The sequence below is a fragment of the Pseudophryne corroboree genome, chromosome 6 (genome assembly GCF_028390025.1).
Source record: "Pseudophryne corroboree isolate aPseCor3 chromosome 6, aPseCor3.hap2, whole genome shotgun sequence".
Classification (NCBI taxonomy): domain Eukaryota; kingdom Metazoa; phylum Chordata; class Amphibia; order Anura; family Myobatrachidae; genus Pseudophryne; species Pseudophryne corroboree.
This window is the reverse complement of record NC_086449.1, coordinates 459,998,861-460,013,535: the sequence shown is the minus strand read 5'-3', so window position 1 is coordinate 460,013,535 and position 14,675 is coordinate 459,998,861. Positions and strand designations below refer to the sequence as shown.

At 41.2% G+C, this 14,675-nt stretch overlaps 1 protein-coding gene across 1 annotated transcript in view; it reads right to left on the bottom strand.

Annotated features, from left to right (window-relative positions):
* The window catches only part of GRM8 (glutamate metabotropic receptor 8), a 1,527,000-nt gene that overhangs the window by 1,442,095 nt on the left and 70,230 nt on the right, over positions 1-14,675 (bottom strand). Inside the window, exon 2 of the mRNA XM_063927164.1 lies at positions 10,251-11,063. Within this exon, the coding sequence (XP_063783234.1) occupies positions 10,251-10,775 (525 nt within the window). The 5' untranslated portion in view covers positions 10,776-11,063. The remainder of the gene's footprint in view (positions 1-10,250; positions 11,064-14,675) is intronic.

Here is a 14,675-nt window from a genome sequence, read left to right as displayed (position 1 = left end):
TAGATGGTATTTGGTAACGGGGGCACACTGCCTCAATAAATTGTCTAGTTCCCTGTGAACTAACGGCGGATACCGGACGCACGTCTAACACCAACATAGTTGTCAAGGCCTCAGTTATCCGCTTTGCAGCAGGATGACTGCTGTGATATTTCATCTTCCTCGCAAAGGACTGTTGAACAGTCAATTGCTTACTGGAAGTAGTACAAGTGGGCTTACGACTTCCCCTCTGGGATGACCATCGACTCCCAGCAGCAACAACAGCAGCGCCAGCAGCAGTAGGCGTTACACGCAAGGATGCATCGGAGGAATCCCAGGCAGGAGAGGAATCGTCAGAATTGCCAGTGACATGGCCTGCAGGACTATTGGCATTCCTGGGGAAGGAGGAAATTGACACTGAGGGAGTTGGTGGGGTGGTTTGCGTGAGCTTGGTTACAAGAGGAAGGGATTTACTGGTCAGTGGACTGCTTCCGCTGTCACCCAAAGTTTTTGAACTTGTCACTGACTTATTATGAATGCGCTGCAGGTGACGTATAAGGGAGGATGTTCCGAGGTGGTTAACGTCCTTACCCCTACTTATTACAGCTTGACAAAGGGAACACACGGCTTGACACCTGTTGTCCGCATTTCTGGTGAAATACCTCCACACCGAAGAGCTGATTTTTTTGGTATTTTCACCTGGCATGTCAACGGCCATATTCCTCCCACGGACAACAGGTGTCTCCCCGGGTGCCTGACTTAAACAAACCACCTCACCATCAGAATCCTCCTGGTCAATTTCCTCCCCAGCGCCAGCAACACCCATATCCTCCTCATCCTGGTGTACTTCAACACTGACATCTTCAATCTGACTATCAGGAACTGGACTGCGGGTGCTCCTTCCAGCACTTGCAGGGGGCGTGCAAATGGTGGAAGGCGCATGCTCTTCACGTCCAGTGTTGGGAAGGTCAGGCATCGCAACCGACACAATTGGACTCTCCTTGTGGATTTGGGATTTCGAAGAATGCACAGTTCTTTGCTGTGCTGCTTTTGCCAGCTTGAGTCTTTTCATTTTTCTAGCGAGAGGCTGAGTGCTTCCATCCTCATGTGAAGCTGAACCACTAGCCATGAACATAGGCCAGGGCCTCAGCCGTTCCTTGCCACTCCGTGTCGTAAATGGCATATTGGCAAGTTTACGCTTCTCCTCCGACAATTTTATTTTAGGTTTTGGAGTCCTTTTTTTTCTGATATTTGGTGTTTTGGATTTGACATGCTCTGTACTATGACATTGGGCATCGGCCTTGGCAGACGACGTTGCTGGCATTTCATCGTCTCGGCCATGACTAGTGGCAGCAGCTTCAGCACGAGGTGGAAGTGGATCTTGATCTTTCCCTAATTTTGGAACCTCAACATTTTTGTTCTCCATATTTTAATAGGCACAACTAAAAGGCACCTCAGGTAAACAATGGAGATGGATACTAGTATACAATTATGGACTGCCTGCCGAGTGCAGACACAGAGGTAGCCACAGCCGTGAACTACCGTACTGTACTGTGTCTGCTGCTAATATAGACTGGTTGATAAAGAGATGTCTATGTAACTATGTATGTATAAAGAAGAAAGAAAAAAAAACCACGGTTAGGTGGTATACAATTATGGACGGACTGCCTGCCGAGTGCAGACACAGAGGTAGCCACAGCCGTGAACTACCGTACTGTACTGTGTCTGCTGCTAATATAGACTGGTTGATAAAGAGATGTCTATGTAACTATGTATGTATAAAGAAGAAAGAAAAAAAAAACCACGGTTAGGTGGTATACAATTATGGACGGACTGCCTGCCGAGTGCAGACACAGAGGTAGCCACAGCCGTGAACTACCGTACTGTACTGTGTCTGCTGCTAATATAGACTGGTTGATAAAGAGATGTCGTAGTAGTATGTATGTATAAAGAAGAAAAAAAAACCACGGTTAGGTGGTATATACAATTATGGACGGGCTGCCGAGTGCCGACACAGAGGTAGCCACAGCCGTGAACTACCGCACTGTACTGTGTCTGCTGCTAATATATAGACTGGTTGATAAAGAGATAGTATACTCGTAACTAGTATGTATGTATAAAGAAAGAAAAAAAAACCACGGTTAGGTGGTATATACAATTATGGACGGGCTGCCGAGTGCCGACACAGAGGTAGCCACAGCCGTGAACTACCGCACTGTACTGTGTCTGCTGCTAATATAGACTGGTTGATAAAGAGATAGTATACTCGTAACTAGTATGTATGTATAAAGAAAGAAAAAAAAACCACGGTTAGGTGGTATATACAATTATGGACGGGCTGCCGAGTGCCGACACAGAGGTAGCCACAGCCGTGAACTACCGCACTGTACTGTGTCTGCTGCTAATATATAGACTGGTTGATAAAGAGATAGTATACTCGTAACTAGTATGTATGTATAAAGAAAGAAAAAAAAACCACGGTTAGGTGGTATATACAATTATGGACGGGCTGCCGAGTGCCGACACAGAGGTAGCCACAGCCGTGAACTACCGCACTGTACTGTGTCTGCTGCTAATATATAGACTGGTTGATAAAGAGATAGTATACTCGTAACTAGTATGTATGTATAAAGAAAAAAAAACCACGGTTAGGTGGTATATACAATTCTGGACGGGCTGCCGAGTGCCGACACAGAGGTAGCCACAGCCGTGAACTACCGCACTGTACTGTGTCTGCTGCTAATATAGACTGGTTGATAAAGAGATAGTATACTCGTAACTAGTATGTATGTATAAAGAAAGAAAAAAAAACCACGGTTAGGTGGTATATACAATTATGGACGGGCTGCCGAGTGCCGACACAGAGGTAGCCACAGCCGTGAACTACCGCACTGTACTGTGTCTGCTGCTAATATATAGACTGGTTGATAAAGAGATAGTATACTCGTAACTAGTATGTATGTATAAAGAAAGAAAAAAAAACCACGGTTAGGTGGTATATACAATTATGGACGGGCTGCCGAGTGCCGACACAGAGGTAGCCACAGCCGTGAACTACCGCACTGTACTGTGTCTGCTGCTAATATAGACTGGTTGATAAAGAGATAGTATACTCGTAACTAGTATGTATGTATAAAGAAAGAAAAAAAAACCACGGTTAGGTGGTATATACAATTATGGACGGGCTGCCGAGTGCCGACACAGAGGTAGCCACAGCCGTGAACTACCGCACTGTACTGTGTCTGCTGCTAATATAGACTGGTTGATAAAGAGATAGTATACTCGTAACTAGTATGACTATAAAGAAAGAAAAAAAAACCACGGTTAGGTGGTATATACAATTATGGACGGGCTGCCGAGTGCCGACACAGAGGTAGCCACAGCCGTGAACTACCGCACTGTACTGTGTCTGCTGCTAATATAGACTGGTTGATAAAGAGATAGTATACTACTAATATTATATATACTGGTGGTCAGGTCACTGGTCACTAGTCACACTGGCAGTGGCACTCCTGCAGCAAAAGTGTGCACTGTTTAATTTTAATATAATATTATGTACTCCTGGCTCCTGCTATAACCTATAACTGGCACTGCAGTGCTCCCCAGTCTCCCCCACAATTATAAGCTGTGTGAGCTGAGCACAGTCAGATATATATATACATTGATGCAGCACACTGGGCTGAGCAGTGCACACAGATATGGTATGTGACTGAGTCACTGTGTGTATCGTTTTTTTCAGGCAGAGAACGGATATATTAAATAAAACAAACAACTGCACTGTCTGGTGGTCACTGTGGTCGTCAGTCACTAAACTCTGCACTCTCTTCTACAGTATCACAGCCTCAGGTCAATCTCTCTCTCTCTCTCTCAACCCTAATCTAAATGGAGAGGACGCCAGCCACGTCCTCTCCCTATCAATCTCAATGCACGTTTGAAAATGGCGGCGACGCGCGGCTCCTTATATAGAATCCGAGTCTCGCGAGAATCCGACAGCGTCATGATGACGTTCGGGCGCGCTCGGGTTAACCGAGCAAGGCGGGAGGATCCGAGTCTGCTCGGACCCGTGAAAAAAACATGAAGTTCGTGCGGGTTCGGATTCAGAGAAACCGAACCCGCTCATCTCTAATTTTTACCATCCGTTCAGCACCCACAATTCATATGGCTTTTATAGGCTTATATGCATCTCTACTGTATGTTGGGCTGCATCTGTTTTCAGTTACACAAACAACCCCTTATTAGACTATGGGGGTGATTTATTACCAGTTATTTATATAGCGCACACATATTCTGCAGCGCTTTACAGAAAATACTTGGCCATTCACATCAGTCCCTGCCCCAGTAAAGCTTATAATCTATATTCCCTACCACATTTACACACACACATTCACGAGAGGGTTAATTTTGTAGGGAGCCAATTAACCTATCAGTATATTTTTGGATTGTGGGAGGAAACCGGAGTACCCGGAAGAAACCCACGCAAGTACGGGGAGAATATACAAACTCCACACAGAGCCATGGTGGGAATCGAATCCATGACTTCAGTGCTGTGAGGCAGTAATGCTAACCATTACACCATCAGACCTGATCGTAGATGTGCTAAATTTAGCACATCTACGATCAGGCACACTGACATTCGGGGGGGGGGGGGGGGACGCCCAGCACAGGGCTAGTCCACCGCGCATGTCAGGCCCTACCCCATCGCAGAAGTACAAAAGCATCGCCCGCTTCAGTACTGTAGGAGTAACTCCCAGCCAGCGCAGCTCCTGCACGCTGGCAGGGAGTTACTTGTCACTGCCAGGGTTGCAGCGGCTGTGTGTGACGTCACACAGCTGCTGCGGCCCGCCCCCCCCCCCCAATGGTCCAGGCACACCTGCATTGCCCGGACCGCGCCCACTAAATGGCGGCTAAATGCCGCCGGCCCACCCCGTACCGCCCAGCGACTGCCTCTGCCTGTCAATCAGGCAGAGGCGATCGCTAGCCTAGGACAGTCGTCAGCTGCCATGCGCCAGTGCACTGCGGGGCCGGTGCAAGCACAGTTCAGACCCAATTGCTGCTGTGCGAAAATGCACAGCAGCGATTGGGTCTGAATGACCCCCTATATTGTTCTGTTTTTTTACTCCCCTGTTGCATGTCTATAAATGTTGCAATCATTAGTGCCAGTTTTCATGCATTTTCATGAAGATCTGCATATCTGGGCATTATGGCTTTTATGCTAAGCAACCTGGAGTAAGTACATATGGCCAGAAAATATTTTTAAAACACATCTAATCTAAATCATAAAAAAAGGCTAAAGAGGCAAAAACAAAAAATTTACTTAAAATTGGTCACCAACTTTCTAGGTCACCATATTTTCCTTAGGTTCTTCTCTAGCCTAAAAACAACATACATACAGTAGTTTTTAGGTATACAAAATATGACACTGATAGATGTCACAGTTGTGTACATGCTGCAGACAAATGGGGGTCATTCTGGTATGGAAGTAAAGCAGCTGTTGTACACATATCGATCAATGTGTTCACACTGGACAGGCATTTGAGCTACAGTACACATGCAACGAGTGATTCGCGAGTGTGGTCGCAGCAAGATTTGGATTTATTTATGTTCATATGAGCATCTGAATTGACCATGCAAAGTGACTACATTTCTGAATCTGTAAGAAAGGATGGAGAACTTTTTTGGAGTGAATGGAACGCAAACAGGAAGCCATTGAAGATCCGTGGAATACAATAAAATTCCTCCGATAATGCGTTTTCTGTTTAGAAATGGACTTGTTATGATGTACAGGATTGCTTAACAACTGAAGTAACTGTCTATTGTTAGTAATGTAATAACTGCATCTGATTATGTGAAACGCATTCGGGGGGAAGCGTAGGACCGGTGGAGCGCAAAAGCGTCACTTCCGGTCACGCGCTTCCGCGTATTGCTAGTAATGTATGATCAGTGTAATACAAAAATGTAATAACTGCAGCTGAGTATGTGAAACGCATTCGGGAGGAAGCGTAGGACCGGTGGAGCGCAAAAGCGTCACTTCCAGTCACACGCTTCCGGTCCTGAAAGGGGTCGGGAGGAAGCGTAGGACCGGTAGAACGCAAAAGCGTTACTTCCGGTCACGCGCGTTCCGTCCCGATTATATGACGACTAGTTTGAGCACTTGGGAGACCTTAATTTGAGTATGTGGGATCGTCTGTACTATGGTGTCTTAGAGAGAAGGTGGTGGTGGAGAGCTAATCAAGGAATAGGATGAAGTTATTTACTGGTGGAACGCAAAAGCGTCACTTCCGGTGACGAACTTCCTGTTTGGAAGAGTAATCCTCTTTTAAATATACAGGTGTTTTAAATTAAATTAGGGTGTTTGTCATCAACCCAATTAAGAGAGTATAAAAGGGTGTTGATTCATTTCATGGCATTATGGGGGTCATTCCGAGTTGTTCGCTCGTTATTTGTTTCTCGCAACGGAGCGATTAGTCGCTAATGCGCATGCGCAATGTCCGCAGTGCGATTGCGCCAAGTAAATTTGCTATGCAGTTAGGAATTTTACTCACGGCATTACGAGGTTTTTTCTTCGTTCTGGTGATCGGAGTGTGATTGACAGGAAGTGGGTGTCTCTGGGCGGAAACAGGCCGTTTTATGGGAGTGTGCGCAAAAAACGCTACCGTTTCCGGGAAAAACGCGGGAGTGGCTGGAGAAATGGAGGAGTGTCTGGGCGAACGCTGGGTGTGTTTGTGACGTCAAACAAGGAACGACAAGCACTGAACTGATCGCAGATGCCGAGTAAGTTTGAAGCTACTCAGAAACTGCTAAGAAGTGTCTATTCGCAATTCTGCTAATCTTTCGTTCGCAATTTTGATATGCTAAGATTCACTCCCAGTAGGCGGCGGCTTAGCGTGTGCAAAGCTGCTAAAAGCAGCTTGCGAGCGAACAACTCGGAATGACGCCCTATGCTTCTGAGGAAGGTCTAAGGACCGAAAACGCGTTTAAGCTATTCATCATTTGGTATTCCTGTGCTTTTACTGTTTGGTCATCGATTCCATATCTAATGTTTCTGGCTGCTGGGATTTCTGGATGCAGAGGGACTTTGGATCGGTGCTGTGACGGGATATCAATCGATCTACCATGTGATTGGTGATATATGCTTTTTAAATTTTAAAAATTGTGTGTATCAATTTTATTAAATTTTTCATTTTTATAAGACTATATTGCACCATATTGGTCTTTTTTTAAGCCCTTAGTACTCCATTGGGGATTTCTGGATATACCTCCTATAAGGACGATACATACAGATCAATTCTCCTGTTGCTGACTTCCGGATATACCTCTTATGAGGATGATATGCATTGATAAAAGTTTCTCTATGTGAGTGGAACCATTAAAAACACACATTGGATAATTGTCATTACATATTACACTATTGTGTTTATTTCTTTTATTGTTCTAGAATCATCATTCATAATCAATTATCATTCATGTAAGTGAACCTTACTTGGTTCTTTTGCAAAATCTTTAACCACCTCATCAAATGTGTTTATGGTTACGGTACCGCCACGAGTTCTCATTGTCTGGTTTTCATATGGTGTATAGATAAAGTCTTGGTGAAGGCTTTTTTGTGGGAACACGGGCTGTCATCATAACCTGCAAGCGCGGTTCTGGGATAAAATCTAAAATCTCAAAAGTTGCAAAGTGAGTGACAGGAAGTCAGCGTTTGAGGGTGGTAATAACGGGGAGTGGTCATGCGAACGCAGGCGTATAATGGCCGTTCAGATGGTGTTTTCTGGGCATGCAGATATTAGCAGCTGTGATTACACTTGCTGCTGGAGAGCTCACTGTGTCTCAGGAAGAGCAACTCATCCTGCGCATCTTCAGAGGCACTCAGGCTCTGTTTGGTGACTCGATGCAAAAGATGCAATTGCAGTGGGCAAATTTTTGCATGGGTTAGCTTCTGCCCATATTAGTACTGTATATAATCACACTTGCATACGGCAAATCATTGCAACAGGAGTAGGAAGAACAGCCGCACCTGAATGACTCCCATGGTGTCTGTTTTTGTTTTAGTGGAAGAGAGCAAGTCAAAGAACTGTCACATGGATGACATAAATGCCACATTAATAAAGCAACTGGTGGACCATCCACTCTAAAGGCACAATCCACGGACACCAAACTTTTGTTCTTACCAAACATACCCCAATTTATTAATGAGATCCCCAATACATTACTCTCTGTCCCTTTAGACCTCAGTGAGTCATACATAACAAAAACCTTTAATGTTTATTTAAGTACAGGTTGAGTATCCCATATCCAAATATTCCGAAATACGGAATATTCCGAAATACGGACTTTTTTGAGTGAGAGTGAGATAGTGAAACCTTTGTTTTTTGATGGCTCAATGTACACAAACTTTGTTTAATACACAAAGTTATTAAAAATATTGTATTAAATGACCTTCAGGCTGTGTGTATAAGGTGTATATGAAACATAAATGAATTGTGTGAATGTACACACACTTTGTTTAATGCACAAAGTTATAAAAAATATTGGCTAAAATGACCTTCAGGCTGTGTGTATAAGGTGTATATGTAACATAAATGCCTTCTGTGCTTAGCTTTAGGTCCCATCACCATGATATATCATTGTGGTATGCAATTATTCCAAAATACGGAAAAATCTGATATCCAAAATACCTCTGGTCCCAAGCATTTTGGATAAGGGAGACTCAACCTGTATATAGTTTCACAGATAGGCTTATTGCTAATTGACATGATACTGCAAATTTCATTATATTTATTATAGGTGAAAAGAAGGAAGCATAAGAAAGCATAAAAAGAATGCATATTTGGTAAGGTAATGAATAAAATTACTCTCCAACACAGTTTTATCTGTGTAATGTAGCCCATACACTTGTGCGATATGGCATACAATCCTTCGATTTCGACTGCATCTGTGTGTATGCACATTTAATGTACCATGCGACGCGATGTGCGGGCACGCTGCTTGAATATCGCGTCTCATTATAGTATGTGCTGCACTTAATATTTATCGCATCGCAGTACGATCGCATGTGTTTTTAAAAACACATGCAATATATCGAACTGCGATGCGCAATAGGCACCCGCTGGGGCGGTGATGTGCCCATCACGTGATTACCATGCAATGTATCGCATGATCGCATGGTAATCACTTTGGCAGTTCAGGCGCGATTTCATCGCACATGAACTGCCGGTGCGATGCCCTGCGATGTCGCATCGCGGGGCATCGCACAAGTGTATGGGCACCATTAGAGAACTTATTATACATCACTAAACAAGATAACAAACACAATGGAGTGAAGGGCACAGAAGAATACTTAAGTAACTAGTACATCAACACTAGTCCATAAAAGAATGTTGCTGGCAACACCAGCAGTGAGCAGTACAAAGTCACAGTTAAAGGAGATGCTGTCATAATATCAGTAATGTAAACATTAATCATGGTTTTTAAAAAATATTTTTGTAGTGCACACAAGTTTTTAAAAAATACGATATACTGTATGTAGAAGTAGAATTCAACACTTAACCTGTTATGAAAACTGAGTCTCCCATAATCCTTGGCTAGACGACTCCAATACTGGTATTACATGCAAGATTGCTAACAATTTATATTCATTGGTTTAAGAAACCTAATTTAATAAAACAGTATTTTCAAAAATATTGTCAGAGAAATAATGTTTAGAAACACATATTACCAAATATATTTTAACTGTACAATTCGTGTGCTTCTTATACCACTGCTGCCAGCCAAAATAGATTCTATAGACTTTATACAGGTATTATGTGTTACTCATGTATCATACAGGAGTCTCATTTAGCCTACATATCCCTGTGTCTGACACAATACACACAATGTTCTTTACTGACTTTATTGATCCATGTATTTTGTTAATTCAGTTGCCGACTTGGAACAGGTTATGAGAGAAACTCAAAAACATATCTTGTTGCAGAAAGTACAAAATTACCGTGCATCACCAGATTATATTCTTGTGCTGCAAAGATGATTTCAGAACTAACAGGGGTAAATGGTTCATTAAAACAAGAAAGTGAGAATGCAAAGGCTCTTGGCAGACAAACATTTCATTTACTTCAGTACTCCAGTAACACATGCTGCTTTCAGAGCTTGGCAAAGTAAACCATTAACAGAAGCAAGCTTTGCATAAATTATTCTGCTTCAAAGAAATAGTCTGCTAGTCATAGACAATGCAATACAAACACAGATTTAAAAAAAATAATAATAAAGAAATATCTTACCTTAAAAAGTCTTAATATATTAGCCACCATAATGGAAACAGAACTTGCTGCAGCTCCTATCACTCCAGATATTCTATCCGGCTTTGTAAAAATAGGTAAATCTCCATTTGCACATCTAACATCAGTAGCATCTTTTTCTATTAAAGCTTGCACAAAGGTTAAAGATTGCTCCAAGGCATACGTATCCCTTGAGCAGGTGTCAAGTATCCGGACCCCTAGCGTAATGTTTGATAGAAGGTCTTGGTCTTTGTTTATCTGATCTATGGCGTACATCATTGCCTCAAGTCTATGAATTCCCTTTTCTTTCTTGAGATCCCCACAAGGCACACCTCGTTCTCCTCTTGAATGAACTGGGAACAGACCACCAAGAATAATGTCCCCTTCTACTCGAATAGAGTGAGCATATTCTTGACTGCAAGCTGTTTGTATCAGGCTTAAAATCCAACAGAGCCTTTTGACGAGCAGCATCATGCAAGGACAAGACTTTGATGGGTTTCTTTCCAAAGAAAAGTGTGTGGAAGACATACTCACAATCCAACAGCCAAAGTTGTATTTTATTACACAAAAATGAAGACCCTTTCAAGTTGCAACTATTGCATGCTACCATTAGTGCCCATTAAATGACAATATAGGACTGTTTAGCAGATAAGATAAAGTTTCTGTAGTAGCTACAGCACTGTAATCAACACATTTAGCTCAATGTATGAAGTATGTAAATTACTTCATTAATTGTATTTATTTTGCTTGATAATTTAGTATGAGTCCATAGCCTTCAAGTCATAATTTGTTATTGACTCATTTGGTAAAGTCCACCTGAAAAATAAATAAAACAAATATGTTTGAATAATTACAGTTACCCTCCAGATATGCCTAATAGCTAACTAGCATTACCTCAGCAGATAAAGAGAAATAACAGATGCACTCTAAATCCACCATGAGTCATTTCCTGCACTGCATACCTTGCCTAATTCAGGTCACTGACCATGAAGACAATGCTAAATGTGATTTGTGCTAAAAATCAACTGTAATTTGTTTCATTACTTGATATGAACAATCTCTGTGGCTTACATAAAGCAACATTCCAGAAAATAAACAAACAAAAAGCAGGTTTCACTACTAAATGTTAAGAATGAACTGTATTCTATCCAGAAAAATATTATTTTAATAAATATCACCAAGACTGTCACATGTGAGTAGTATTAATCCACAATTGACTTAAAAATCCCACCCATTAATGGGAAATACAAATAAGTAAATAAAAAAAAGATAATAATTAATAATCAGTGTATATTAATGGCAAGAAAGATATCTTGCGATGCAATCCATTTTACAAAACAGCAATTTCAAATGTCACACTTTATTGTAATAGAAAATTACGTGAAATAGTAAATAGGAATTAACTATTAGAAACAATAGCTTGATATAACAAGAAAAAAAACATTCAATTATGACAAAAAAAAACATGCCATCTACATTCTTCTACGAGACCTTTTTCATTACTTCTTAGCCATTATTTTATTTTATTTTCATTACTAGACATGTTGTTTTCTTCCCATTTTATGATGTCCTGAGTGTACCTTATGTTTGTTTTTATCAATATATTGGAAAGGGACACACAAATGGTCCCTTACCCAGTGACATTAAAATGCTGTATTGGTCATGTAGTATCTGAAAGCACTAGTGTGTAGATGTGTTGTTTTTTGTTGGGTCTCACCTCAGTCACATCAGGCTACAAATGATCAAGTCTATAAAGAAAAAGGTTTATTACGCATTGGATTGTGGCAGATCAGACATTGGACAATGGTAGACCAAGTGCAAAGGCAGTAGAAATTGTTTCATTGTTCATTAGACTATTGTGGCTCAAGATAAATCTTATTTTATGTTTAATAAAGTGGTAAACACAAATTTAAAAAGAATATTATTTAAATAAACTTTAACTGTACCTGTGTTATCTTTACATTTTATACCTGTAGATTATAAGAATAATGGCAGATATGGCAGATAACTCCAGCAATAGAAGCTTAATAAATAGCCTCTTTGCAAAATGTTGTGACAATTATCCAGAAACTGCAGTTTTCAATTAATTAAAGGGGAAAACAGGATTGATAAATAGGCCCCTTAGAGGTCATGTGGCTTATGTACCAGGTTGCTTTTGTCTTTTAAATTATTGCCACTGTAAAAATATGGGCAGACTGGCCGGAATTCTCACACAGCCTTCATTTCACAGGCTATTACATAAGCTCCTCATATGTGTTTGCAAGCCATGGCAAGTCATGTTTTTTCATGTATCCCCTACCTTCCCACTTGTTTGGTGCTATGGAGAACTGTGGCACAATACAAATCACCAACATTAATGATAACAATACATTATAATTTCCAGACTGCTACATTTATAGAAAATAAAACAATAAGGCTGATTCTGAAATCAGGAAAAAGGTGGAAACAGCCTTGCGCTTTCTTTTTCAAATTAGCAGCAAGTTTCCAAGCACATAGAGCACACCCATAATAGGCTCCCAGAACACTGTATGGAAAACAAAAAAAATGCTCAAAACTAGCGCTTTGAAAGCAAACCAGCATCAATACATAGATATATTGATGAGTGATTAGATTTATGTGGTCACTTCCAGACCGATGATGCCTTCATCTCTCTCTAATGGATTAACACTTACATTCCATTTCTTTCTCGAATGCGCATAAAGGTATCTTTATATGGAAAAAGACCTCCTAGTTTGGCCACACACTGGAAACTTAAAGATTCAACACTTACATGTGTGATTGCTGCGATGAGTGACACGGTAATGACGTCAGATATCCGCCCGGCCATGCCTACGTTTTTCCAAACACTCCTATAAAACGGTCAGTTTACACCCAGAAATGCCCTCATCCTGTCAATCTCCTTGTGATCGGCTGTGCATTTGGAATTGTCACTAGAACCAGTGCAAAACCACAAAGGACTTTGTACCCATACAACGCGCGTGCGCATTGCGGTGCATACGCATGCGCAGATTAGCCGTTTTTTTCACTGATCGCTAAGCAGCGAACAACGGCAGCTAGCGATCAACTCGGAATGACCCTCTATATGCGCTAGTGATCTTCATCACATACCTGATCCGGTGGATGTGCAGAAGCCAACTTCTTTCTTTGATGCATGCGCACAGTGGTAATATCCATGAGATTCATGCACATTGCCACTTGTTTGCCTCCCAAATTCAGCCCTATTGTGTTTCTTTAGTTCTCTCTTAATATAACTGAAATTTGCTAAAGCAAATAAGGAGCATGAACAACGTACTACTGTAGGCATAGATATATCTGAATAGAATCACCTATAAAGGAATTATTAGTTAATTATCTCCAATGCTTCATAATGGTGAAAAATATATCCCAGTTTTTTCAGAATATTATATGCAATATTGCACGATTACCCAAAGCAACATATAATTTTATCAGATGGAAGATTTTCCCAAGAGAAACTCATAATATTGTACGCACCAATTCCTACAATTATCACTCCAGCCTAATACTCATTATTCTGGATGAAAATACAGTAAAGCATTTACATTTTTATATATTTCCCATGATACATGGGCTATTTTTTGTCTAACATTTAGGAAAAATATATTAGAGAAGCTTTTTCTCCCTGCTAGCAAACAAAACAAATCCATGTGTGGTAAATATGCTTATTTATTAGAAGAACATGCAAGCAAGGTCCCCTTACACACAATACTGTGACAAATATTAGACTTACAGTATGGAAATAACCTGCAATATCATGAAACATACTGTACATGTTTGGTATTCCTACATCTACATCCAACACAAATTACAGTGGAATATTGGGCCTGAATCAGGGGGTCTATTTACTAAGCCTTGGAGAGAGCTAAAGTGGAAAGAGATAAAATACCAGCTAATCAGCTTATAACTGGCAGCTGTGTTTGAAAAATTACAGGAGCTGGTTGGTTTGTTTTTTTATCTCTCTCCACTTTATTTCGCTCCAAGGCTTAGTAAATACCAAGACCACTCTGATACATGAACAGTGTGACTTATACACATGCACAGTGGTAAAAACATTGCTCCGCTGCTTACAACATCGATATTGTGCCAATCACAGTCTTGGGCCATTGATTGGATATAGGCAATGCTGACTATACTTGTTGAATATCACAACAGCTGTCATATTTATTAAGCATGATATTAGGAGACAACAGAGAGGAGGAGGCCCATGTGCAGTCACCGACTGGGCCCCCTCCTCTCTAGCAAACTGTGCTGTAGTTCTGAGCACTAGGGTCAGTAGGAAACCCTAGTGCTGTCCCAGAGTCTAGTGCGCATGTGCAGGTATCTATAAAAATGGCGCAGTGGCCATTTTCCAAGTGATTTCCTTACTGTGTATGTGCGAAACACAGCAAAAATGGCGCCGCACGATTTTCC